Source organism: Xiphophorus hellerii, chromosome 7 (genome assembly GCF_003331165.1).
Source record: "Xiphophorus hellerii strain 12219 chromosome 7, Xiphophorus_hellerii-4.1, whole genome shotgun sequence".
Lineage (NCBI taxonomy): Eukaryota > Metazoa > Chordata > Actinopteri > Cyprinodontiformes > Poeciliidae > Xiphophorus > Xiphophorus hellerii.
Genome location: NC_045678.1, coordinates 20,595,769 through 20,623,691, shown reverse-complemented (window position 1 = coordinate 20,623,691; position 27,923 = coordinate 20,595,769). Strand labels below are relative to the sequence as shown.

General features: G+C 36.3%; 1 protein-coding gene across 1 annotated transcript; it reads right to left on the bottom strand.

Moving 5' to 3' along the window:
- Positions 1-103: 103 nt before the first annotated feature.
- ptprna (protein tyrosine phosphatase receptor type Na) lies at positions 104-23,107 on the bottom strand. Its single transcript, XM_032566952.1, has 24 exons — positions 22,746-23,107; positions 17,897-17,947; positions 13,284-13,394; positions 12,895-13,012; positions 12,652-12,799; positions 12,292-12,487; positions 10,294-10,440; positions 10,056-10,181; positions 9,883-9,917; positions 9,523-9,773; positions 9,318-9,404; positions 9,144-9,223; positions 8,932-8,996; positions 6,267-6,476; positions 5,110-5,376; positions 4,873-5,020; positions 4,611-4,684; positions 4,267-4,344; positions 3,744-3,863; positions 3,389-3,555; positions 1,696-1,749; positions 1,508-1,572; positions 1,255-1,328; positions 104-1,134 (listed from the first exon to the last, which is right to left on the bottom strand). The coding sequence occupies exons 1-24, from the start codon at positions 22,819-22,821 to the stop codon at positions 1,063-1,065; spliced, it is 2,820 nt and encodes a 939-aa protein (XP_032422843.1). The 5' UTR covers positions 22,822-23,107; the 3' UTR covers positions 104-1,062.
- Positions 23,108-27,923: the final 4,816 nt, after the last annotated feature.

Genomic DNA, 27,923 nt, shown 5'->3' with positions numbered 1-27,923 from the left:
GCTTCTCTAATGGCAACTATTTAAGATAGAAATCAGTGAAAACAATTGAAACCTACTTTTTTTCTAGCCTATCTATCATTTGATAAACAAAGCACACTGTAAAGCAAAACGACTCAGAAATATATTTTTTTCTGCTGCATCACATCACAAATTTATTTAGGTCAAGTCAAAAATACATTTTTATAGATATTTTCCGTTTGTCTGCTACATGAAATAAACACAATCATCAGCATGAATTATTTACATTAATCACAAGGGCACACATTGACTAAGATGGTAAAAGAATGCGAACAATGCATCGTCGTGTGCAGAAATAGAAAGATTTGGTGATAGCAATGGACAGCATCCAATGCTTAAAGAAGCACAGCTGGAAGAGAACATTTACATCAACAAGGCAAAGACAAAGCCTCGAAAGGAAAAGAAAATGTCTAGAAATTGACACCATTGACACTTCTTGTGACACAAAACACCACATCCAAAGATTTAAACTCAACAGTAGGCTGACCTTGCTTTGCCTTAGAAAGATTGATGGAATAGATGTTTTAATTTTGGTCTACTTATCAATGCAGCAAAAAAGTCAGTTTGTCAGCGGGCACTGAGATCAATTTTATGACATCATAGTCATATGGAGGTATATTGCAACTGTTTGGTCACATATACTTTCTTCACTCATGGGAGAAGTTGTGTAAAACTTGCATTTGTATTTAAACAGACACAATTGTTTTAATTTTACACCAGTTGGCTGAATCCTTTTGTAGTAAGGTGAACTTATCAGAGACCAATGATAGATATTACATTTGTATTGTAATTGTGAATAAATATGGTCCTATCTGTGTCCTGCCAGAAACCACTCACCACAATTTTTTCATATCAATAAGCTCCAAAAAGCTTAAAAAAACAACAAAGGAAACAGGGAAACAAGGCTGTAATGACAATATTTCAGTAAGACTTAGCAGACTCTTCTCAGCATAATGAACCTAGATGAATGGTGAATATCTCCTTTGGAGCATGTATTTTGGTGTGCCTGCATGTGTTGCGGTCATGTTCCTCAGCTGCTGCGTCTCACTGCGGCAGGGCTTTCAAAATGGCGTTCACCTCCTCAGCAACTGCTGTCAATGCAAACTCAAACTGGTCCTGATCAGGAGGCGCAAAGGAGAGGAAAACCTTTGGGTTATGATGAACTTCATCCAAAAAAAAAGTCAGAAAAGTTAAGCTGAAATACTTCACACACAACCAGATAAAGGGAGCTGGTACCTTGGTGCGAACCAGTCCAGGCCTCTGGTCTCTGATGTGCTCCAGTGTGGCTGCGATGTCAATCTCTTTCACTCCTAATGAAGACAAACAGAAAAAAAAAATATTATGATGGTATTGAGTCTATAACTCCCTCTGGTGTCAACTTATGTTAATTAAACTTTGACATGTGCTAACAGTGTGTCACATGTCAAAGACTGGATCTTTGAAAATGTTCTTAAAATTTTCCAAATTGTGTGTGGTGTGTGTGACTCACCCTTAGCCATGCGATTCAGTACCATGTCGATGAGGACGTACGTGCCAGCTCTACTAGTCCCATCGCTGCAGAAAACCCCCAGAATATATATATATATATATATATTTTTAGTAAAGTTTACCTAAACTGAGAACATTCATGCCACATACTGCATATTTATATAAATATATAATACGTATCCTTTTTACCTGCAGTGAACAATTATGGGGCAGGATCGACCTCGGTAGCATTTATTCACCTTTCTGAAAAGAACAACCAATGGACAGTGAAGAAAGAAAGAAAAAAGAACAAAAATTCTTGATTACAAATCACAAACTTCATAATATGATTCTTTTTCAAATTGAGAAATGCATTTATATTGCACAATTTTCAATATGCTAGAAATATTAAAGGCATATCATGTGTGCCTTGCAAAAATATTCATACCCACATTTTGTCACATTTCAAACACAGACATTTTACTCAAACTTTTTGTGATACAACAACACAAAGTAGTGGATAATTGTAAAGAGGAAAAAGGTAATACATGGGTTTAAATTATTTTTTAAAGCAAAACTGCGAAAATTGTGGCAGGCATAATTCCTTGTCAACACTTTGTAAAACCACAATTCACTGTGATGACAGCGAATATTTTTTTTCATATTTCTTTCACCTTTGCAACTTTGAAGACTCAAGGTTCAGTAAAACTGGACAGAGAACATCTGTGAAGATTCAGTTTTCAATTCTTGGCACAGTTTATCAATTGGATTTACCTCTGGAGTTTTACTGTGCCATTCTAACAAATAAAAGTAGTTTGACCTAAACCATTTCTGTATCTCTGGTTACATGTTTCAGAGTTTTGTCCTGTTGGAAGATTAACTTTCTCCCCAGTCTCAAATCTGTTGCAGTCAGAAACAGATTTTCTTCTGGCCCTGTTTTTAACGCCACTAAGAATTCCGAAAATGATACATCTTAGTCTCATTTGATATGCTTACTTTATCCAATACATGGCTTGTTCCAAATGTTAAACTGTATTTCTAATGGCTTTGTTGGACACTCTTCTATAAAAGCTAGCCATATGGAGTGCAAGACAAATAGTTGTCATGCCAACCTATGCTGCGGATCTCAGCAGCTCCTCCACAGTAACATTATACCTTTTGACTACTCCCAGTCTTGATGGACTCACACAAGATCGAAATTAAACACAATGTGTTTGTGGTTGAAATGTGTCACAATGCCAAAAAACTAATAGGTAGAAGAACTTTTGCAAGGTATTGTAAACATTGAGGCTTAAGCAGTTATAGGTGGTTACTGCTAAAATGAATGACAATAAACTTTGTGGGAGCAGAAGAAATATGGAAATATTTGTTATAAGACCAGATTTGTGGCAAAAGACACACTGACAGGGCATATAAAGGTTGCAAGTTTGACGTGAGGATGTGGGGATAGGACAGGAGGAGAAGGAGAAGCCTGCAGCAGCCAGTCACACCTGCCAATGCTCATTTTTGTGACTATGCAACTGGAGCCAGAGTACTAGCTGCAAACCACAAAAATGACACTGGGAGATGTTAAAATACAAACCTATCAACCTGCACACTGGGAAAGAAGGACAGGGAACTGGGGTGATTGATGGAGGGATGTATGAATGGATAGATGGGTGAATGGATGGATGGATGGATGTGGTATGAAATAAAAAGCAAGAATGCCTTATTATTTTTACATCGGTCAATGGTTGGAAAGGTACAAGAAGAAAGAAAAACATGGACTCAATGAAAGTATTTAAAAGTACTTAAACACGTCATTCAACAAACTGCACCCTTTTTTATTTATAGAAAAGACTGAATTATGTATAATGTTCATATAACATGCTAGCTGTTCCTGCGGACTGTGCAGTTTCTGTACCTGCGAAAGTCGAGCAGCGGTCTTGTAGAGGTGGGAATGCCGTCACCCGGCCAGCTCAGCAAGTGAAACTGCGTCAATGTTCTTGTCTCCTGCGTCTGAACATTCTTCAAGTAGAAGCTGCGCACCAGGAAGTCCTTACACCAGATATGCTCTGAAACCAGATTCACCTGGGTGAGAAAAAGACAAAAGCAGGATAAAAATACAGGGGAAGGGTTTAAAATGTCTTGCTTACAAAAACTTGCAATTTTGCAAACACCAACCTAGATATTCATGTTATAAAAATAGGGTAATACTTTTTCTTACATTTATTTGTGATTCCCCATCATGTACTTAAAGGTTACAGCTGAAAACAAACCTCATAGATGTGGTAGAGAGAAGAACCTTCATCAGGCCAATATCGTTCGCACTGCTTCTCCCCATCTTCCACCAGAGCAGTCATCATCACAATCACTGTGCAGCCGTTCTCCCAAACCATCTGCATTTCAAAGAGACCACTTTGATTATCACAGAGACGTAAGAATGAGAAATATCCTGTTTTCTGTTGAGCTACATATTTATAACGTTAAGATCATAACTTGAGATCTGTTTTTCGAGTCAAATTGGCCCAGTTAATGACAAATGATGATGCACTCTGGCACCTGAGCCATTTGTCTCTACAATTTCTCTAGTTACCATGAAACCTGATTTTTTCTCTCATTAATGTTCTCCTTCAAGAGCTATAAATACTTTTGAAGTACACTAAAGGTTTATTACATTTTCTAGTATAATGTACTGTCTTCTGTAACTTGTCCCATACACTATTCCACAGTTTCTTTGAAGAACAAATGCATCGCAATGCAAGGATGGGAGCACAAATACCAATAAAAAGCCTAACTGACCTGCCAGAAATCAGCAACAGTGTGGGGCAAAGGTCCCTGTGTGGCAATATAGGCTGGTTGGCGAGGGTCATGATCAAACTGAAAGTCACAAAGAGAAACAAGAGTCATTCAGATCTTCTGTTGGCAGGAAAGAAAATTAGGTGAGGGGGTGAAAACTATGAAACACAAACAGGTATCACATTTCAATTTGTATATGTTAAGTGTTTGTATTTTCTTTATTATTTATTCTCCTAATTCAGATAATGGATCTTATAAAATCTTCACATTTAATAAGTGGAAGATAAAATTAGACTTTTTGGTGAGATCATATAGGCATCTTGGTCATTGTATCAGTGATTTCTTACAATAAAACTGGCGTTGATGTAATCCTGTTTATTGATGTTAACTTCTTGCTTCAACTTCACACGAGAGTGATCATCTGAAAAATAAACATTGCTTGTAAAGAGTCTCCAGCCAACCAGTGTTTAATATATTTGTAGAAAAAAGAAGAAAAGCAGTACTATATTTATTGTTCGTGCTGCTTTTTACTTTTTATATCAGCACTCACTCCACAGAGCAAACACAGTGACAGAAATGATCAGAAAGAAGGATTGATTGGGGACTAACAGGGGAGGGCTTCAGCGTGACGATTTCGGTCCATGTTGGAAGTCTCCTGGGCCACAGACACAGAGCAGGGCTCCGCCTGATAGGAGCACAGAGCCTCCCACTCCTTCTGCAGCCTGTCCTTGTTACGCAGGTGATCCTCCATGTATGCCTGGCCGACACAAGAGAAATCAATATTCACACCGCATGCACCTGGACGTATTTTTCCATTGCACTTTCTGTGCTCTGTTGTCCCCTCACCAGTATCATGTGACCCGTGGAGATGTCCATATTAGACTGAGCTGGCTCTTCGCTCCAGGACGGGGTAGAGCTGTGAGTGGAGGACGGGCTGTGCTGCGGCCCGTCGCTGAACTGGGACGACACGCTGCTGACACGGGACGTGTCTGTGCCCCTCCGTCCGCCGGCTCCGGGTCCTGTTGCAGGCCCCGCCATGCCACTGCTCACCCCTCCAACACAATCTTGACGGCAGAGGGAAGATTTGGAGGCCATGTGCTGTCGACAGAGCTCCTAAACAAAGTGATAAAATGCATGTGTTTAATGCATTGAGCTAATGATACTGTACAAGCTTTACACAATAAAACGCATGTTAGAATTATGCGTCGAACTCTAGCGTTATCCCCAATTTCTCAATTTTGCTCCCAAAGGTGACAGGAAGGAGACTTTCTTTCCATTTTAAAAATCTTAATTTTTCTGAAGGTTTCATGGTTATTTGTACTCCTTCTGAGTCTGGTGAATTTGATAGAATGCTGCATAATTTGTGCTTTAGAAAACACAGCATGGAACAAAAGAAAAGGTGCTAGTCCTCAAAATTATCTACAGCAGAGAGGCAGATTCTAAAAGTCAAGTCTTAAGCAATCTAAAATAAAATTCTGAAAAAAAATCTGACATAGTTAAAGAACACAAAAGCTAAATTTAGTATGTTCCATCCATCCATCCATCCATCCATCCATCCATCCATCCATTCATTCATTCATTCATTCATTCATTCATTCATTCATTCATTCATTCATTCATTTACCCTAGTGGGGTTGGGAGGTGCCTATCTCCAGCGAACTTTTCGGGCAAGAGGTAGAGTACACCCTGGACAGGTCGCCAGTCTGTCGCAGGGCAACACAGAGACAGACGGGACAAACAACCATGCACACACACACTCACACCTAGGCAGAATTTAGAGAAACCAATTAACCTGACAGTCATGTTTTTGGACTGTGGGAGGAGTACCCGGAGAGAACCCATGCATGCACAGGGAGAACATCCAAACTCCATGCAGAAAGACCCTGGGCCGGGAATTGAACCCAGGACCTTCTTGCTGCAAGGCAACAGTGCTACCAACATGTTCCATTTTAAATTTGTAAAATACCCCTGCTAGGTTTACACTTTCTGTAACCTGGTCTCACCTGGTAGTCAAAGTGTGTTTCTGCTCCTCCTTCTGGCCCCAAGCCAAGTTTACCATTGGCTACTTGATGACCATAGTGTCTGAAACAAGCTATGCCCATTGCCAGTACGAGCACACCTCCGACCACTGCCATGGAAACGAGGGTGATGACTGTACCACTGGATCCTGGAGGGACCCTAATTACCTGAGGGAGACCTCGTGCATTTGTTCTCTGGAAAAAAAAAAAAGTAGCAAACGTTTCAGTGTACAACTTTAAAGAAAACTTGGTATTATCAAATAAGTATCACTGCATTGCTTGTCTTGAACCTCAGTTGTCAAGGTGCTTCAGAATGTGTGCTATGTCATGACTCTGACTTAAAGGTCGCCTAATGTTATTTTCACAATTGATTTGATTCTCTGTAACAGCACAAGACAGCTGTGTGTGCTCATCGAGCAACGAGGTTGAGTTTCACAGACAGATGTCTGAAAGGTCAGAGTGCTGTGCTCTATAAATCTAGTAAAAAGACAGCTGAGGTCTCCATAAAGACCAACCAACCATCCCATGGGTCGCTCCGCACATCAATGCTATCCAAGCAATGCCATCCCACCTGTTTGTAAAACAGTTTGTAATATGCAACCCACATAGACCGAAGGAACAGTTGCAGTCTTAAGATCTTGTGTTTTTACATTTATGTACAAATTATTAATCTCAACAAAAAGCCCTATAATTTCCAAAGTAATGCAGAAGTCTTATAATTAATTTGATGTGCATCCTGCATTAAGAAAATCTGCAGAGGAGCTTAATTTCGATAGATTAGTTACATATAAAACATGAATAAAAACTCCTTTCTTAAGTATTATTTTCAGTGCTCTTCTTATTTATAACTTTACTTTTATCAAAATTTGACATACAGTGCTCACTGCTATGATCAGATAATACAAAGGTCGGCTTTTTAAATAGCTACAATATTGCATTAGTCCTTAAATATATTACTTAAAGTGAGATTAAAGCAAACCACTGATTTTAAAGCAAATCTTCATAAAATAATTTTTAAAAATCACTAAATATGTCAAATGAGCAACTTAAGAATAACTGTGAAGCATGTGCAATGAGTAACACTATAAATTATGGAATGATTTAAAAGATAAAATTCATAATATTGCAGGAAAAGTAGCTTATCTTTTTTTTGCGAATCATCTATGCTTAATTTGTCATTAATCTTTTTTGCACAAAGTAGGAGATGTGGGGAATGCTCATTGTGTGAATGGCAGATACTGAGGTCACCAATGCTTGTATGACAGTTGCCATAGCACCTGGGATCTGGGAGTAAAGGATGGGAGGTGGAGCAGTTTAAATGCCATGGCAACAAGTGAAGTACTGGCTTTCTGAAAGTGTCGCTTGACTTACTAGCTCTGGCTACAGATTTATGCACACACACACACAGGAGAAAAAAAATGACTCACAGCATTACAGCTTTAATGGTAGTGGGGGATGGAAAACAGTCCTTGAAGGTAAGATACATGCACTGCTGGTGTTTGTTGTGTAGCAAGGCTTAACAGTTGAGAACTAAATAATACAGCTTTAAGCACTCAAAATTGATACTAGATTCCTGAATCAAAAATATATTTTATTATAATCTTAGTGCTAAGATTCAACTGTCATGAAAGACACCCAACAAAAAGAGTTAAAACAGAAGGTCGAACCTTATGCAAGGCACACTGTCTCACTTTCAAACTAAGAGTAGTGTATGAATTAGAAGTATTTTTGTTTTGATTTTCTCCAAACATTTGTTTCACTTTTTTCTCTACTCGTAGTGGTTAACTATTGCTTGATACACATGTTATTCTTGATTAGATTGGTTATCTTCTATCCCTAATTCTTTACATTTACAACCTGCATCAAATTTTGTGTTGATTTTTAATGAATTTTGAATCCAGGGAATAAATAATCTTGGACTTTTTTTTTATCTCAATATGCAAAACTTTCTAGAAAGGAAGATAAAGCCATGCTTTCAGATTGGTTTAGAACATTTTTGAGATTGAATGTTTTATATATTTTAATATAACCTAATGTATATTAAGGTGTACGATGCACATGGAATACTTTTCAAGGTAGGAGCTAATGCTTTCCAAAATCAATCCCCACAATCAAAGTTATTTTTGTTAATAACAGGGAGATGTTGCTTTTGCCTTTCACAGACTTTTACTTCCGACAAACAATTGCAGTGTATGAGTCATTGTGGCACAGTTGTTATGGCTATTAATTTGTAAGGTTAAAGTCACTTCCTCGGCAGCAACAACACTGAAAAGTTCTAAACCTGCTCATTAAAATAAACACTTTTTTTTACTTCTGTAGATGGCAACTGTGATGCAGTCCTAAAATTTTGTACAACAATAGGCAAATCAGGTAGACAATTGGTTTAAATTGTATTATTATATTTTACCTTCCACTTTAATGAAACTTGGGTCTCCACTTACAAAAACAAGTTAGAAGATGCAGCTTGTGTACAAACTCTAAGTGGATACACAAGGGCGTAGCCAGACCTTACTTTTTTGTTTTTTGCATTAATAGCTAGAAGTAATTAAAGTGATTACAAAAACAAAAACAAATGAAAAGATAAATCAAAAATAACAGCCAAAAGTAGTTTGACTTTCTGTCAGTCTCTTTAGCCATCTGTTTGAATTACCTCTCCTACACCAGTCTGGACGATTTTCAGGCCAGTCTCAGACTCCAGAAAGTTCTTCTCAGATTCTGTTGAGGTGGAAAAAGCATCTCAAAAAACAAGACTGGAGAAAAGCACAAAACTGCAAGTGTGACTGAATAAAGTGCCCACGCACAATGCCCATGTGTATGTGTTGCTATGCATCATAAGTGTTAGAGAGAATGCGTGCATCTCACCGGCTTTGGCAGCCACCTCTGCAGCCGTCATGTTGTGTTCATTCTGGCGGATGCGGAAAGTCAACGCCTGACCCACCACACTGGTGACGCACAACAAAAACAGCATGCATGTTGAAGTCTCATGAAAAAGTAAAATAGTTGCCCTCTGGCATGGTGACACTATTTCACCCTTACCTAATGTTGATGAAGCTGCTGGTTGTCAGGTGTATTTTTTCAGCCAGAAGTTGCAAAAGCTTCACTCCATCATACAGACTCAGGGGACTGCAGAAAAAAAGTTCCCAGTTATATTAATCTTGTTTAACGCATTAGCTGTTCTCCATTTTTTTCTACAAATGATCATAAATAATAACTGTACATTGCTATAAGCACAAATGCTGACCTTTGGTTGGTGACGATGTACCCATACTCCTCTTTACCTTCCATACCTTCTACTAAAGGCTCTTTAAAGCTTTTCTCAACTTCAACAGGAGCAGCCTGTGGAGGCTTGGAGGCAGATGTAGGGATGCTGGCACTCTTAGGTAGAGCTTTATCAGGGACTGTAGCAGAGGGAGCAGCAGGAGCATCAAGTGGACCAGGAACAGGAGCAGCCTTATCTGGTTTGGACATACTTTCTTTTTGTAACAACTGCATCTATAAAGGTGATAGACCAGTCTATCAGTCAAGATAGTATATCTAGCTGAACAGTGTAGGTTACATGTTTCAATTACTGCTAAATGGCTAAATATGAGGGTTGACATACCTCTTTAAGAGTGATGAGATCTTTCTCATTTGGTTCTATTTTCAGAGAGACAAAGTTCAGTTTCAGACTTGCACATTAAAACATGATACAGCTTGCCTCCTAAAAACAAACCTTTTACTTTATTTTTTTTTAAAGTAGCAGAACTCAAGAGAGGTAAATATTTCATGCTGTACCTGTCTTGTCCTGCCCTTGCAGCAGCTGCAGTATGAGAGCCAGCTTGTAGAGTTGCTCCTGACTGAGTTCCCTGGGATCAATGTTGTACTTCTGCAAGACACCTGACATCCTCTGGAGCAAGCCATCTAACATGGAAGAGCAGTGTATTTACACAGCTAGAAAGCAGGTTGTGCTAGATTTTACTTAGAGGTCTTACACTACTAAAGAAAAACTGTAATCTTAAGCCCTTTTGTTCACCATTATTTGCAACCAGGGGAGCAGACTCCTGTGGAGCTTTTTTATTCTGAATGTTTGGTTGTCTTCCTGCAGTACCAAGCCTCTCCTCTAGAGTGTAGTCTTCCACATAGTCCACTGGTATCTCTAAATCTTCATAATAAGGCAAACCTGTACATAAAAACAGAAAGTTATTATGAATGAATTGTGTGTGTTTGTAATTTATCTGATATTTTAGCATGAATAGGCAAACTTAAAATACTGACACCAACAACAGTATTATCTACAGTAATGATCTGTTAGATTTTAATTGCTTATTAAAATCTTTAAGACTGGCTTTTCCCCTCATTACAGATCAGTTTTTTTACCTGACCATTTTAATACGAACATATTTCTGCTGTTCCATCTAGAAAACAAATAACTGTTATTCTTTAAATATAACTTAAAAAATGCGTCATAAAAATCCCATTCAAAGGTTTTAGTTTGACACTGTCCCTTGCAATGTACTGCCAGTAACCAAATTCTTCTATGTTTTTGGTATTCACAGAAATGCCAATCAAAACACAGTTTGACTGACATTAAATTGCATATTCGGTCTTACAAAAACTGGAAGAGGGCTTTTAACCAGGAACTTGTAGCACAAAAGAAAAAAGTGTCATATCTAATTATACAGCGGAGTGAGAGTAGTTTCTAAAAGTCAAATATCTAATAAACAGGGAAAAATGAGAATTGTAAAAGATCTGCATATACTAAATTCATTAATCAATTTATAGTACTGTAAATTATTGGTGCTAATTTACTCCTCTCTTGTCTGACTTTAAAATTGTCTAGATTCAAATAAAGAAAAGAGAAAATATTGTTTCTGATTGGCTATTGTAAACAGAAAGACATAATCTAAAACTTGGGTTTTTTTCCAGTATTTTTTTATCCTTTGCCTTCACAGCAGATTCATCATTTTGAGTTAAAAGGTCCCTTTAGGTCTAAATAATTCATGCCAGATGAAAGTGGCCTAGGAAGTAATAATAAAAAACAAGTACTGCTCTCCTAAAATGTTGCAAGGGCTGGACTAACAGTAGTACATTTCAGTAAACAAATAACTATTACTGAAGATTTAAAAGATCACATAATAAATGTTGAAGTAAAATGTACTGCAATTTTCAATAAATTAGTGAGATTATTCATTCTGATGAGGCTCCTTGCTTTGTAAAATTAACAATCTTCAAACATATTTTTCATTATACCTACATTTCTTAATCAAAAAGGTTTTCTTTATATTGTTCTGATGTGATATTCCAATTTAATATGTCATATTTCCATTAACCGTAAGCATAAAATTATCATAATTACTAGAATTAAAGACTTCAGTAATGTGTTTCACATTTTAAATTGAGTTACTAAAATAAATTAACATCTAATATACAAAACATATAAATATTTTTGACGTTGACTGTTCCCTAATAATAGATTCGATTTTAGTGGATGTTAAGCATTTGCACAGTTACTAAGCCTACACTAAGTCTCAAAGAAGTTATTCTCTCCCATATGCACATAACACACCTGCTCAGTTCGAAATGACTCACCTACAGACTCCACTTACAAGTTCCCAGAAACTTATAGCACATATACACAGTACCTTCTCAAATAAAACAAATATTAAATATAGAATGGACAACAATCATATGGATATAATATGGATATTTTGATATTTTTAGTTAGTAAAATATCTAACAAGACTAGAGCTACAGTACAGACCAAAAGTTTGGACACACTTTCTCATTGAATTCAATGAGAAAGTGTGTCCAAGGTTTTGGTCTGTATTGAGTACAGACCAAAAGTTTGGACACACAGTTGTGTCCAAACTTTTGGTCTGTACTGTATGTAAATATGTTTTTTTGTTGTTGTTGCCAAAATCAATAATTTATAATACAATGAACATAATTTCCAAGTCAAGAATGCAAGATCTCTCGGAGCTAACCAAGAGATAATAATGTAAAACAATAAATAAGATGAATATGGATTTACCTCCAGGAGCTATGGGAGCAGACCCTCTATGCCGATAAGACGGCTGCGCAGACGCCAGGTATAGAGACAGAACTTCCTGCAGTAGCTGCCGGTCCCGCTCTTGTTCCCTTTGGCTGCCTTGAGACCTTGAAGAGGGGCGAGCATATCCGCCTCTTGCATTCAGAAGAGATCTTTCCACTTCGTCTTGATATCTGTGCTGTGATTGATCAAGATTAAAAACTATTACTTATAATTAGAATCAACTACATTGAGGATTGATCTTGGCTTGAGTTTAGATTTAAACGTTTGACTGCTGTGAAACTATGACTTTAAATTAAACCAGTCAACTTCGGCAGGTTTATATCAAGCATGCTTATATACCTGGTGATACGCGTAAGGGTCCAAGGGTGCTGTTTGCATACGCAGTGGGGACTGAGGAGGCTCAACATACATGTAGTCCACATATTTACCACCAGAAGATGTGGACCCTGATTTAGAGTTGGGGTGGTGGGAGACATGCTGTTTTGAGCTGTGAAACATTCCAGAAACACAGGCAAGAGTTACATGGGTATTACTCTACATGATTGTAGCTTGTTCATCAAGCATCTGAGTACAAGTGCTCACTGAGATGAATGAGAAGACGGTGAAGAGGAGATTGGCTTTGAGAGAGCAGTGGTATGGGGAACTCTCTTCAGTTCTTTTGATAAAATGTACTGGGTTATGTCATCTTGCCATGACAGACCTGCACACAAAACACACCAAAATTAAGCAAGACCATAAAAGATCAGCTTTAGGAGGGCGTGTGAAAAATGGATGCATGTCAGCAGAAAATTTCTACATTTATTTATATAATTTTTTATATCGTGAAAGGTTTTATGTCTAACATCATTCAAAAACATTGGGGAATGACTTTATGAAGCACTACTCTCCTAATTCAACATAAAATTGACTTTTACCAGTTGTACTTTTCTAAATACTTCCCAACTATTGATGCTTTTTATGATCTGTCTTACCTTGCAGCATGAGCTGTTTGAGGACTTCCTGCATCCTCTTCAGAACAGGAACTGTCACCTGGTACTGGATCTGGTCCTGCTTGGAGCTCTGACACTGACCAAACAACCCATCTGGAATACGCACACATATTATGCATTCAAAAAAAAGGCACAGTTGCCTTGCTCTCCTTATGCTCTCTCAGGGTACTTCAGCTTCTTCCCATAATCCAAAAACACTTTTTTTTTAAATTTAAATACTTCAGTTTGCTCTTAGTGCATAGTTGTGTGTCTCTATGTTATCCTGCCTCTTGCCCAATGCCTATTGGAGCGAGGCACCAACTCCCCACCCTGTGACCCTGCAAGGATACACGTTCAGAATAATGGATGGATGGACATCTATTACTCAAGTCAGTTATTGTTTGAAAAATTAGAAATCTACATTGATTCTCACTGTTGCTTTGACAAGTTTAGTTTTCTGCCAGTGTCTGTTTTTAAACCCAGTTTAGCCATCCTGAAACAGCTGTTTTAAACTGTTTTAAATAACGGACATTCTTGTTGGATTTTTTTTTTTTTCACAAAACTTAGTTTCCTCAGATTTTGCTGTAAGAAAAGATCGCTATATAGATCATAAGTGTAGAGAGAAGAAAGATAATGCAGGGAGAATATTTTTTTTTTTCCATTTGGTGCACTGATGAGTCACTGCAGACACCACACCGGCTAAACTGCACACAACCAAATCTGCTACAGAGAGATAAGGGGGGGGGGGGGAATTTATACTGAGCTGATAAGACAGTTTTATAACCAGAAACAGAATGGCAAAAAGTCAGGAGTTGCACATGGGGGAAGGTGTGAGTCATGTTAGGTCAGACTGATTTCCAAGTAAAACAAAATCCTGAATGTGAATTTAAGTGTAAGGATCGATACACACCTACGTGGTTTAGCTTTTGTTTGTACTTTTGTAAGAGACGTTGTCTATTTAAATAATCATGATGAAATTTACAATGACTTTTGTCTATCATGGTAAGACCAAATATGGAGAAGGGAGTTAATGATGATGGAAGCAACAGTGAAAGTTGAATGAAAACATGACAGCATAATTAGATATTAGCCAATCTATAAATATGATTGTACATGTCAGTATGATGCTATGAAGGAATTTCTAAAAATCTAATTATAGTCTTTCAGTAAAAAAAAATCAATACAACAAAACATGTTGGGTAGAGATACACTTTATATTTTAGCACTGAAAATTTGTTTGACCTTCAGTTATGAGATTATTTTTGTTTGTGGTAAATGACAGTGTTTATGATATTTTTATGTGTTTTCTGAAGTAGCCTACATTATTTTTATTTCAGATATTAAAATTCCAGAAATTTACCATCAGTTGTATATTGCATTATATTTCTCAGGCCTAATTGGTTTATATCAGTTGATACTGAATAAGTAGCACAGTTGAAATTCTTTTCAAAATATAAATATGGGCAGAAATTATGACAAGAGGCATAATAATAATTTTAGTGATGGCTAAATTGTTTATATTGTGATAAAAGAGGCAGAAAACAAATACATGCCACACTTTTCAGATTTTTTTGTCAAAGACTTCATGACCTAGTGTGCTTTTCCTTCAATTTCAAAGTCAGAGGCTACTACATGTTTATGTATCATAAGGGTGGCCAACTCTCGGTTACAACATCTATGTTTTAGATGTGGCCCTGCTTCAATTAATCAAATTACCACCTTTGTATGTGCTAACACCCAATAGACTCATTTTTATGGCAGAACAAAGAGCTTCTTCATGTATAGAGTAGGTTCTTAATGGACTTTCCTTAATGTTCCCTTTTAAAAGAACATTAAAATGTTCAAGGTAAGTAGCTTAAACATCACAAAAAAGTTACAAATGCTTTATCTTTCCAGCAGCAGAGATGAAACAAGGAAAAGTAGCAGAATGTGATTTTATTCCTTCCAGGACATAAAGGTAAACAATAGCATTGGTGTGTGTTGATTCCAAAAGCAGAGGCTGCTGGTTTAAGAAGATTATCTTTTACTTTGTTCAGATTTACCTCCAGTACATGGAGAGCTGTGTTTTAGCAAATGCTTTTAAACATTTTATAGCAATTATGGCTGAAAGGCTACTTTTTGATGAACCACAGAATTGAAAAAGCCTAAGAGAACTCTACTTAGGAGACTCTAATAGCTCTTATCAGTACCAGCATGAAAAGGAAATCATTGTTGTGCAAGTTCAAATTGCTTTGTTTAGTTTAGTTTAAAGGGTTACTGTAAGTCCTTAATGTCTGGTGCTTAAATTATGAGCCCATTCTCTCCCTTTTTGTGTTACAGAGATCCCAAACAAGTAGACTGAGCGCCCATTACTTTGATGAAATAGCTATTCCTGTTAATAGATTAACCCCTAACCAGGGTTGCCAACCTTACACTAAAATGCAATATTGTTCTGTTTGTGACACTTAAAATACCCTAAATCAATCAGGTTGTATAATTTTCAACATTTTATGGAATCACTGCAAACCTATTTATAAATGAAGATGATACATTAAATGTGCAGATCAAAGCTCTCTCCTCAACCCAAAGAGGAAATTAATCAATTATTGGTCATTGTTGGGTCACAGAGTTGTGTCTCAGCATTGGGAGGATATGCTTCATAACTTCATTAGGTTTTGCTAAAACGACAAGCATGGTACAGTAGAATTTTACCAAGTAGGTAAAATTCATATTGTCTGTAGTGGGAGGAATGTATAGAAGGCACACAGCAGGGAATTTTTATTCACTTTAGGATTTAGTGACGTCAAATGAAATGCAGAAAAAAAGAAAAAAAATCCTCACAAAAGCAAGAAGCAGAGGAGGCAGCGAGCTGAATAGAAGCTTATTGCCTGCTTTAAATCTTATACAACATGTCTAATCAACATTGAAGAAAATTTTGCTTTTTTAACCTTTTTAGACAAATGGAGCTTCATTTATTTTAATTTGTGTTTTCATTTAAAGCAATTTGAAACAATATATTGAGAACATAGCAAAAATCAGGTAACAGAATGCAAACCAAACACATCTTGTCTCTTATTAAACTATAACACTGCATTTGAGTTACTATGTCTATATCTCTTGTAGTCCTCACAGGACAATGTGTATCATGTGTTTCCTTAACTAAAATGCATATTGCTATATTTAAACTTACCAAACATCAAAGTAAAACAGCTGAATAAGTCATTGATAAAAACCTCATTTAAGGGAGTACCAAAAACAGCCAGTTTTAATGAATCTAAATATTTTTGTGAACATGTCTTTATCCTTTATCACATCTTTAAGATCCAGAATTAAAAAGTCCAACTAAAAAAACTAGATGGACTCTGGATGCTTTTTTATGAGCAGAATTGAAACAAGACAGAAAAAAGAAACATCAGTATTTTAAGTACCCTAAAGTCACAACTTGTAATCATAGCTTGACACCAACGATTTCCAGAATACTAATCTGTCTAAAATAATTTCTGCAAGACAGGGCTTTACTCCTAAAATAATTATCAGTGTTTGTCAACTCAATCCAATTCCATCCAATTGTGGTAAATGTGACAAATGGGCTTGATGGGTATATGACCCAAGAATGACATATCAAAAGAATAAAAATTGGTCATTTTTCACCAAGCAGGTTCTAAAGTATAAGATTCGACACCAAATGTCTCTACTTATCTTAAGTACTTAGTGACGGTTTAGTAAGTACATGTCAGTCCAGAATTCCTAATCATTATCAGGTAAATTTATGGGCATCAGTGGTAAAAAGTGGTCACCTAGCAGCAACATTTTTTAAATCACAAAGTATGACTTTTGTCCATTAACTAAATTCTGCTGCTGTTTCTGTACTTGTGTCTCTCATAAACGTTTCTTTTAACATTTTTTCATAATGTTGCAGTGTTAGTCATTGCAGGATTTTTTTATAGAATGTAATGGCTACCATTTTATTTTCTTCCTGGTGTTAAGGGTCTCTCACACTGTTAAAAAAAGCTTAATCAACCTTTGTTGGGGCTGAATAATGTTGCTTATGGCTTATTTTGCGAACTAGGCTGTTGAAGAAGCAAAGTGGTTTAAAAATAACTAAGTGTTTTGGGTGGATCTCCGAATGTTTTTCTCCTATTCTTCCTTTCTTTGGAGTGTAAGTAAGCTCACTTATCCATTTGGTATTCTGCTCAACCATCAAGTGTGTGCGTAAGTGCCGTTTCCACAGAGAAACGGCACTTGCGGTAAGTGCGTGTTAGTGACTCATCGCTGTATCAACACAACAACTGTGGGGGAGTTGGCCTCACCGTGATGTCAGTGTTGCTATGGAAACTGGGGGTCAGTGGGGAGGGGTTTAGATAGAGATGACGAAAAATAGAGGGACAGGTGACGGAGAGATGAAGACGAATGAAGTAAAAGGGGAGGAATCCTTGATTTTTTGTCTATTTTTGTACACAAACATTTAACCCTGTGCTTATTTTGACACTTAACACATGTTTTAATATCTATCTGTTTGTGTGTGCACTTAAAGATCCTACAGACGTAGTCACATTTTTGGGTCAAAAAATAAAACATGAAGTTTTAACAAAAAGGACATAGTCAATTTTTTCTGCATGACTGCAGGTTGTACTCACCATCAGAGCAGAATTGATCCCTTGTGCACAGTTTTCTCTCAAACAGGCAACCTGAGACAGAACGACACAGAGAAAGCTGACAAATTACCATCTTTTGCAGATATTTCCATGCCAACAGTTGATTTAAAGCACACTTAGAGGGCGAAAAGAGTTCAGTCCAGATTCACTTACTAAAATTGGTCTCGCATATCAATGAATGAAAGGTTTCTTTGAACCAAGTAGGAGAAATAGTTTTGCAAAAACTGTAATTCTGATTTCAGAATAATTCAAATCAGAATTTTAGCTTGAGCATAACTAATAAAATTAGCTGTACGAGTAGTTTTTTAAACTGGTTCAAAGAAACACTTTTTCATTATACGCTGCAATGTACAAATCACTATTTTTATCTATCGAACTACTATTTTTCATTATTTATGATTATTTATCATTAATTTAGTGATGCAACAACCTAAAGACATCTGCAGTACTTGCATAGTTTAGTTTAAAGCTTTGGATCTGAAAATAACATTGGTACAAAAATGTCCTTTTCTAAACATGCTTCTAAACACCTAATGGTGATACCTCTGTCTTTCTTTTTTAACTGTTAAAATTTTATATTTTAGCTTGGTGAGCAAGACCTTGATGTATTAGTAGTGTGGGAAGGAACAGGTGGTCAGAGAAAGATATGGATGCATGGATAAGACCGTCTGGCTTTCTGTCTTTTCTCTGTCTCACAGCACACCTTGGATCTCTTTAAATTTGGAAATCCATGCTTGAAGGGACCAGTTTAACTAAATTAAACATAATCAGTAATTTGAACTTGCAAACAAAATTAAATATAGCACATGAATTTTAGTGTTGAGAATGATTTTATCTGATTAAATAAAATAAAAAGTGCAATAGTTATGCATATCCATAGAACAAAACACACTCATAAAATGTTTTGCGGTTTCATAATTTCTCCTGAAACTTGACTAAGAAACATTTATTTTAGTTTCAGGAAAGAAACATTTCCTGAGTGTCAATCTTGCGTGCAAGTTGCTTTCCTTTACAAATAACAGAGTCTTGTGCCATTGTGGACTATCCTGTCAGCAATGATCAACCTTTATTAGAGTGGTTAGAAAAAGAAGAAAGAGTCTAACGTTGCTATTTTCATTGAACAATTGGGTTAAATTTCTGTGCCAGTCATCAAACTCTGACTGATGTGAGGGACAGAGCATCTGTTGAACCAAAAGGGCAAGACAAAAAAACAAGGAATCAGATTTCAAGTAAAAAAAAAAATCCCAGTAATAAACATTTTCATAAGCAAAAGAGCAGCCCATATGGCAACCTGTTTGAGTAAATATTCGATATCCTTGATGTAAGCCATCATTTTCCTGCTCCTTTCTGGTTTGCCCCTTCACTCCACAATTTAGACATTTGCTAATGCTTATTCCATATTTCGCCGTACTTCTTCAAAATAACACTCCTCTTGCTTCATTAGACCAGAAAGAGCAACAGTCCTGTCCTACTGGTTTGCAATAGTGCCGCAATAGTCACCCTGTAGTGCATACCAGTAGTCCACTGCTGGTGACTGTCATATTAGTAGCTGCTATTAAAAACCCTAAAAAATGCCAGCCAGTGAAGTTAAAAGGCTAGTAAGGCAACAAAATGCAAACTAGTAAATTAATATGTATTGTATGTTCTACCAGTGACAATTTTTGACATGATTACTATGACTTTCTTCACTGAGCAGCTTAGCAAAGGGGGCTTGCCATGACAAAAAAAGCTATGTCAGTTGAACACTGAACAGCTTTCTATGTCTTAGTTTTTCTCTCCAGTCAATAGAAATGAGTGAACCTTGCGGTGTGCACCATATCATCTCTGCCTGCCTGCCTGCCTGCCTGCCTGCCTGCCTGCCTGTCTGTCTGTCTGTCTGTCTGTCTGTCTGTCTGTCTGTCTGTCTGTCTGTCTGTCGTCTGTCTGTCTGTCTGTCTGTCTGTCTGTCTGTCTTTCCATTAATACAAGAAACACCACAGGGCCGTACTAGATAACCAGTTGAGTAGAATGTAGACTGCAACAATAATAATAGTTCAGTAAGGGGTTTAATGTCAATTAGTTCTCTTGTATACTACAATTTCAGACATAAATGGAGTCTTATTATTAGATAGTGAATCTAAAAGTTCACTGATCAAGACTTTTGTGCTACTGTAGAGGCACTTTGGCTTAGTAGTAGAACTTTTGTACCTGTTGGTCTGAGTATGTTTTACTGGAGAAGGAAAACATTGAACTAGACCAACAAACGGCCAACTAGATTTGTATTGTTTCAAATTAGTAATCGAAATTGCAATCAAAAAACCTTTAAGGACATTGAAAATGTATATAATGATCACCTTACCCTACATACCAAAAGGTAAAGTAGTCTTTATTGTCATTGTGCATTTCTGTACAGTGTATACAAGCACAATGACATTGGGGCACATTTGTTTCTTCAGTACAGTTATATCAAATAATCAATCAACAAATCAAATCAGTAATAAATAATTTAGGCTATTCAATGTCAGGGTTTTTATTGCAGAATTTTGGAGCAATAAAAATATGATTGTCAAAAACAGTCACATTAGTTTAATATGATGATCATTGACTAACACAGCAAAATCTTACTAGTTAGGACTTAAGGTGTCACTATTGTCACAGTTTTGGTTTAATAGTAGGACATTTGATCCTACTTGATAGACAGTGTCACTAATCAAGCAATTTTTTTACATAAGCAGTTTAGGATAACAACAAATAATTAATCATTCAATCAATCAAGTTTATTTGCATAGCGCAATTCAGCAGCAAGGGAGTTCAAAGTGCTTTACATCAAAAAAGACAAAAATAAAGTCAAAGAAAGACTGCACAGTCATCAATTGAGAAACCACATTTTGTAAATTACCATAATCAAAATCATTAATACATAATAAAATATATTGGTCAATGTTCCAATTAGGTTCAAAAGCAACTCCAAACAGGTGGGTTTTCAATCTAACTTAAATAACTACTTGTCAAAGACACATAGCTTTAGACAACCAAAGAGCTGGCAAAAATTCCATCTTTTCACCATAATATCTAACAATTAATATCCATCCATCCATCCATTCATTGCAGGAAAACACAGAGACACACAGAACAAACAACCATGCACACTTAAAATTCACGACAATTTGAAAGACCACTTAATTTAACAGTCCTGTTTTTGGGCAGTGGGAGGAATCTGGAGTACCTGGAGAGAAACCACACATGCACAAGGAGAAAATGCAAACTCCATACAGAAAGACAAAAGCATTAAACCCAGGGCATAGCAAATGTGTCACTGTGCATCTCCAATTATTATTCTTTCTTACAAAACAGATATCGTGTAACAAATCCTTGCAAAGTAGACCAAACATTGCAATCATCCAAAAGCAGTGTTTCTCATAGCAACAGGACATCTGACCCGAAGGGGAAAAAACTGACTGCTAAGATGTAAACGGAGACATGAGCATCATACCATTGCACATATGGATAGACGGCTTTTCAGAAAAACAGTTGGATAAATCTGAAGTGTAAAAACAACAACAATGGAGGCAAAGAGATGCCAGTGATTGAAAGAACCAGTACTAATTTTCCTCCATGGTACTGACACGACCTCCTTGTTGATCACAGCTGCTTATCAGGTTGTCTCTTATTTTTATACATTATTCTATGTAAATACAAGTAGATTTATTTGTGTTCTCTAAAATTGCTCTAATCAATTTCCGATAACAGTTTCATTGCTATTTAATACATTTTGGCAATAAAAACATTCAAACAAACTCATAAACCACGCCAAATAAACATTAATCAATCTGAGTGAATACAAATTAAACACAGAAAAGGGGAGGGTATGCCAATGGTGATGCTCTTTTTATTTTCAGGGGCTGAGCGTATGAGCAAAAGGAAAATACTTTAATTAAAGTCAGCAGTGGCTAAATTTCTTCAGTGGAATGCTAAATTCAAATCTTGTAAAGACAACAAGATTTGTTTCTGCACCGCTACGGAAACAAAAATAAAAAGACTAATGGGTATGAAACTCACTTGTTGCACAATTGTCTCATTAAAAAAGGTCAAATCAATGCAGCTACCAACAAAAACAAGTAATAATCTATACAAGTCAAAATCAGTTAAATATTCACAGCAAGACTGTTATTGTAAATGATATTAAACTGCCAGAAAACACTGCAGCTGTCACTGTATTTTCATGGACATGAATGGAGCACAGCAAACGTATTAGAAATTATAATTGTACTTCTACTCCTCTAAATGTCTTTTACTGAGTAAAGAGCATGTTTAATGTGATTTCCATTTTATTCCCTGAGCACAGAAAACATAGATGAAGTTTTGGATTTGAAACACAACAAATAAGTGTTTTTTTCATTTTATGTATGCAATGTAATTTTAGTGTTTTCATTCTAATGTTCCATTTAGAGCGTGTGGCTCTGTGTCACTGTCTTTATGGCAAAAACACAACTGTAAGCACAATAAAAAGCAGAGTGAAAGTGGTGAGATGTCATGAGCGATATGATCTAACCTGTTCTTTTATGATGCTATAAGATAAAACAGCCTATGAAACAGACTAAGTGTTTCTCTTCCCCATCCTCCCTTATCTTCCATCTCTTCTCCTCCCCTGTTTAATATGATTATAGCCCCCTGTATTTACCCACAGATGCAATCACTGAGTTAATTTGGTAAAGACATGTACAGTTCCCTCTTGAAATGCACAAACGCACTTGATGCACCATGCAAAGTAAGGATGTTTTACAGTAGAATATGTAGCTGTTCACTGTTCACTCTCTTAACTAAATTGTAATATGCAGCATCATCATCTTACCGTATTTCTCAGAGACAGCTGGTTGGTAGAGCACCGCCAGAAGGAGCAGAGCTCGCCATGGTTTCAGATGTTGCATGATCCCCTGAAGCTTTAGTGCGACGGATGGATGGAGAGAGAAAGACTCTGAGAGTTTTCCACCTGTTTTAAATCCCCATTATGTTTAACTGAGCCGTCAAGATGGTGTACAGTGAGGAACAAGGGGGAAAAAAATTGAGAAGGGGATAAAAATGATGGATGGATAGGGAAGAAGAAACCCTCCCGATGAAAAGGCGGGGCGAGGGGATAGAGGAGGAGGGCACAGACCGCGGACACGCAGCTTAGTACCGACTCACGACAGCACTGCTGCGGAAACGGCGAGCAGTCTGTGGAAACGGAGAGCTCTCAGCAACAGAAGAAAGCAACCTGCAGCTGCGTCATCAAGGTGGAAAAAAAAATACAGAGAGAATGGGGGGGGAGTCAACAAAACCGTTCACTTATATATTCCATATTCCTCCCATTCAGAAATGACATAAGTACAGTTGTACCCTGTGCGTGCACTGGGCACACGCACAGAAAAACGTGGAGGGTTTATTTATGTATTTTTATTTTTTTGTTTTGTTTTGTTTTTTGCATGATTCAAGCTCTTCATTATTTTTTTTTACATATTTAACATAAGTAGTGAAACTTACACTTGTAATAGGAAAATTTAACACAATATTAGATGAAACTTCTTAGAATCTAACAATATGCATTTGTAATACAAGCTGAGGGGAGGTGCACACTACTTAACATCATCCATCCCATATAGCAGCCATATTTTGCATTAAAAATCAATTCAACTGCAATGTTGGGCCTAAAACAATCCACAAATAAGGTGGAAAAGACGACCTATAGGGTAATAACATGCCTAAGTTTAAAGCTTTAAAGTTAGAGGAACCGGTGCTTTGAAGTTCATGTTGCTGTGCTCTCACGCCCTCTAGTGTTTGCTTAAACGTAGTATTTGCTTTCCCAAATTTTGTTTGTTCATTAAATCTTTAATTAACCAGATAAATAACATTTGTGATTAAGTCCTTTTCACATGGATGACCTGGCCAACAAAGCACACGTCATAGCTGGCAAGATAAACAGACATCAATAACAAAATAAATATCAGAAATATTTAATTTGACAATAAAGTGTACTAAGTATTATTACAGTAACGACTTAAGATTTTAAAAACAGTGACGATTTAATATTTTAAACACAAGCACTGTGAAAAGTATTTCTACTGTTGGGATCTTATAATGTAAGTTTTGTTACCCACTGTTTGTCATAAAACCTCAATTAATTAAACATATATATTTTCATAAATTTTTTTGATATGAATTATCATCATTCACTTGTTTAATTGCCTCCATAAACCGTTTTTATATCTCTGAGTAAAAGTCAATACCATTTAGCAAACACTGCCCAACACTGAACATTAAAAAGAAGTAGGTAAAGAATTTTTCACGCATCTTCCAAATATGAAACAACATATAAATTCCTAGGAATATCTTCTGCTCTGTGTCAAAGCAGTTTCATCAACCAACAACAAACTGCAGAAATCCACAACACAAGCATATGTAATACAAATTTTTACTGACTTTGTTCAAGGTTTAAAACAATCATTTCTATCATAAATGCTTACTTTATTAGATTTTAGAAATCACATTATCTTTTATCCTGTAGAAATTGAAAAAGAATCATAATAAAATACTTCAAGCTTTCCTACTCTTAATGTGACATATCTCATATTGACCTGCTTGAATAAATTTTGCTCTGAAAAAATTCTTTAGATCAATTTATTCTGTTTTCGATTTGAGTGTACAGCTGGACTTATGTTGGTGATAAAAATAAAGTCCTTCTTGATTTTCAAATTATTAGCAAACACATGAAGATTTAGGATCAGGAAAGAGGTAGGCCAATACTAAAACCTCGAGTATTAGCCTTTGTCGGTTTCAATCATCCTGATAAAAAGTGTACGGTAGTTACATCTGAACTAATGTAACCCTAGATCTACCTCCTCTGTGTATCAGTGTGTGGTGGTCTTTTGGTGACATGCAGTGTTTTTAGATTTTTTTTTTTGTGCCAAACTTACCTTCTGGAGTTCTGATCAAATGATTAATTTAGTTTCACTTGAGCATTTTTCAGTGTTACTTTCAGACTGTTGGTAACCTTGCTCACCAGTTTCTTACTCATCTTATTAACTTGTACGGAGAAACGTTCAGTTTTCATAATGTCACTGTTGGTCCATATTTTCTACAATTATTTATGATCCCTTTCTCTGTACTATTGAGGTGCACTGTCAGCCAGCTATCTGAAAAACAAAACTCCTTCACCTTTCCCTTGGTTACAAGGAAGATAAATTCAAATGCCTGGAAGTGTTTCCAGTTACTAAATACACAGGTGGTTATTTGTGTAGCTTTCCTACTATGTAAAACATGTCTGACTGCATACTCCTTTCCCGGGAAGAACGCTCTACAAATTAAAAAGCTTACATCCATTAGACATTTTTGTGTATATGAGAACAGAATAAAATTGGCTATTATATTGTCCAATATTTAGTGAAATTAAATATTGGAAATTTAGTATTATTTCTTCTGTTTTTAGACTTATGTCTATATATCAAAATATCAATTATAGCAATCATTCTAACATTGAGAAAGAATAACTAGATCATAATGCACATTTTGTGTAAAAGCTCAGAAACTGTGGTATTTTCAGCTATTAATTCAGTGGCCTCTCTTATTTGCTGAAATAAGTTGCATTACCAGTTGACACAGCAACGTGCAGTTTGAGTGCAGGGATTTCAGGATTTTCACCAGGAAGCAATAAATTATGCTAAGAAAATTTGGATATTTCTCTAAATGTGACTTGTGTAGGTTTCTTTACCATAACAGAAGAACCAACAGATTTACCTGTATGTTTGTACTTTTAATGTCAGACCTTACTTGTACTATTATTATTATTATTATTATTATTATTATTATTATTATTATTATTATTATTATTATTATTATTATTATTATTATTATTTATTTTTAGTCAGATATATTTGCTCAATAAATTGTTAAAATGGGACTAGGTGCCACTGAAATTGAACCTCTGCAACATATCAAAGTCTAATGATTTTACTTTAGGAACTCTGTAATGTTGCACCACTTTGATATCAAATCTCTCCCAAAATAGACCTGCATAAAACATGGAACAACTGGTTTCTTCTTAAAAATATAATATTTTTAGAAGGCTGTTAGAGTCTTTTATGTTTCACACTTGCATGCAATCACAAGCATGCAAAACCTGTGACAGAGTCAGACAAATACAGCACTTCTCTGTCTTCCTTTTTCTCCTTGTTTCATCATAAAGTCAATTTTGGGCCGCAGCTCAACTGTTTGGCATGTTGTGTATGCCTGTTGGGTTTGTTGCTGGGCAACAAGTATTCTGCCTGTGTAAATGTTTAAACCACCTGCCCTTTCCTCACCATTGAGTATTATTTACATCGTATTTGTGCACAGTTTTTTCAACATTCTTTACCTTTTTAAGTTAGAAACTCATAGCTTGGGGCATCCATTTGTGATTGTATCTACTATCATCTTCTTATATTTTAATCGGAAGGATTTAAAATAGAGTCCCCACAATTCTTATTGTTCAAAAACATCTTGATTCTCCATGCAATTTGTCAAGCTCAGTGTCAAGGAAAACTAGTAGTAGATCAAATTACCATCATCTCCCTCACATCCTTTGGCTTCCAACACTTTTGCCTTTCTGCCATACTAACAATTGGACAAAATACTTCTAAAAGATGGCAGATTAACTTTACTCTCCCAATGTGTCCCAGGCTGACTTGGGGTGCTGTCAGGACATCAAGTCTAGACATTTAAAGAACTCTATGTCTGGGTTTGTAATATTAACTGCATCACAGAATGGGTCTGATCTAATATCTAACAATTTGAATATAAGATTTTTTTCATCTTGTGACAAATTGTCATGTGATATAATTTACTTTGTTGAGAATTGCTGTTGTTATTTTCTTTTATTCAGATTCAGGCCAGGACATGGATTTTAAAATTAGTACCTGACTGTCATGTGCTGTTAGTTTTCCGAGACTTGTTTCCTGTCTGGATAACTGTTTCCATAGTCGTTTTTTTCATTAGGGTGCTAATTTAAGAGTGTCTTTTCTGGGATACAGTTCAGGGTTGTTTGGCTCTGAGTTTGTGGCTGTTAGGCAACCATTTGCTGGCTCACTGTCTATCCTAAGCTCACGATGTAGTATTCAAACCACTTGGATGCCTCTTCATCTCGTATCAGCAGTTTATTTCACATCCAGTCCATAAAAGATTTGCACTCATCTCTATCGGTAAAAATCCCCACCTCTTAAGTCCTGCTCACTGCAGCATTTGTCACTGTTCTAACTACATTTACTTCAACTTTCTCACCAATATTTGTTGGACGCCGCACAAGAAAACAGTTCTGTCCAGAACATTTGTCAAGAGCAAAAAACTACAAGACTTTATGAACCAGAACTTCAAGAACAAAATGATAGAACTGCTCTTGAAGATCTAAGAGATGCATACTTTGTTTTTGCGTAATAGGCACTGGTCATACTATGGACAGTATGTGCAAATTTCACATACTGTCACAGCACAGTATTTGGAAACAGTAAATTGTTTCAAATGATGACCTAACAGCAAGACTTGAAGTTTCTTTTAGTTTTTTTTTTTTACCTGCTCAAAATGAGGGATGGCATAGACTTAGATCTCTGGCCAACTTTCTTTGTCACAGGCCCAGATGTTTTAAAGATTTAAATTATTGTTATATTATTACTCCAATCTGCCTCCAATCTGCTAGTTTTTCAGCCTACAGTAGGAATAAGTTGGGAAGGAGACCATTACCACTTCTAGTAATGAGCAGTCAATAACCTAAAACAGATGAATATAGAAAAAACTATTTGTCCTTAAGTTTTACATGTTAATTGAAATAATTTAGCTGTATATTAAAAAATATTAAGATGTATAGAGTTGTACCCCCCATTTGCACTAGAGGATATGAATCAGTTTTATTGGTAATCATATAACATTTTATGGCCCTTCCATAAAAACACCACTTTAAAACAGGTTCACCTGAGCATGTTCGGGCTAGAGCATTAGGGATATGTGAAATATTTTCTATCTCTTGATG

Coding starts and splice junctions, on each gene's coding strand:
- ptprna (XM_032566952.1), bottom strand. CDS start 22,821: ATGCAACATCTGAAACCATGGCGAGCTCTGCTCCTTCTGGCGGTGCTC. Junction 9,224..9,317: donor AGCAGCTTCATCAACATTAG/GTAAGGGTGAAA, acceptor GTGCGTCACCAG/TGTGGTGGGTCAGGCGTTGA. Junction 4,345..4,610: donor ACATCAACGCCAGTTTTATT/GTAAGAAATCAC, acceptor TGTGACTTTCAG/TTTGATCATGACCCTCGCCA.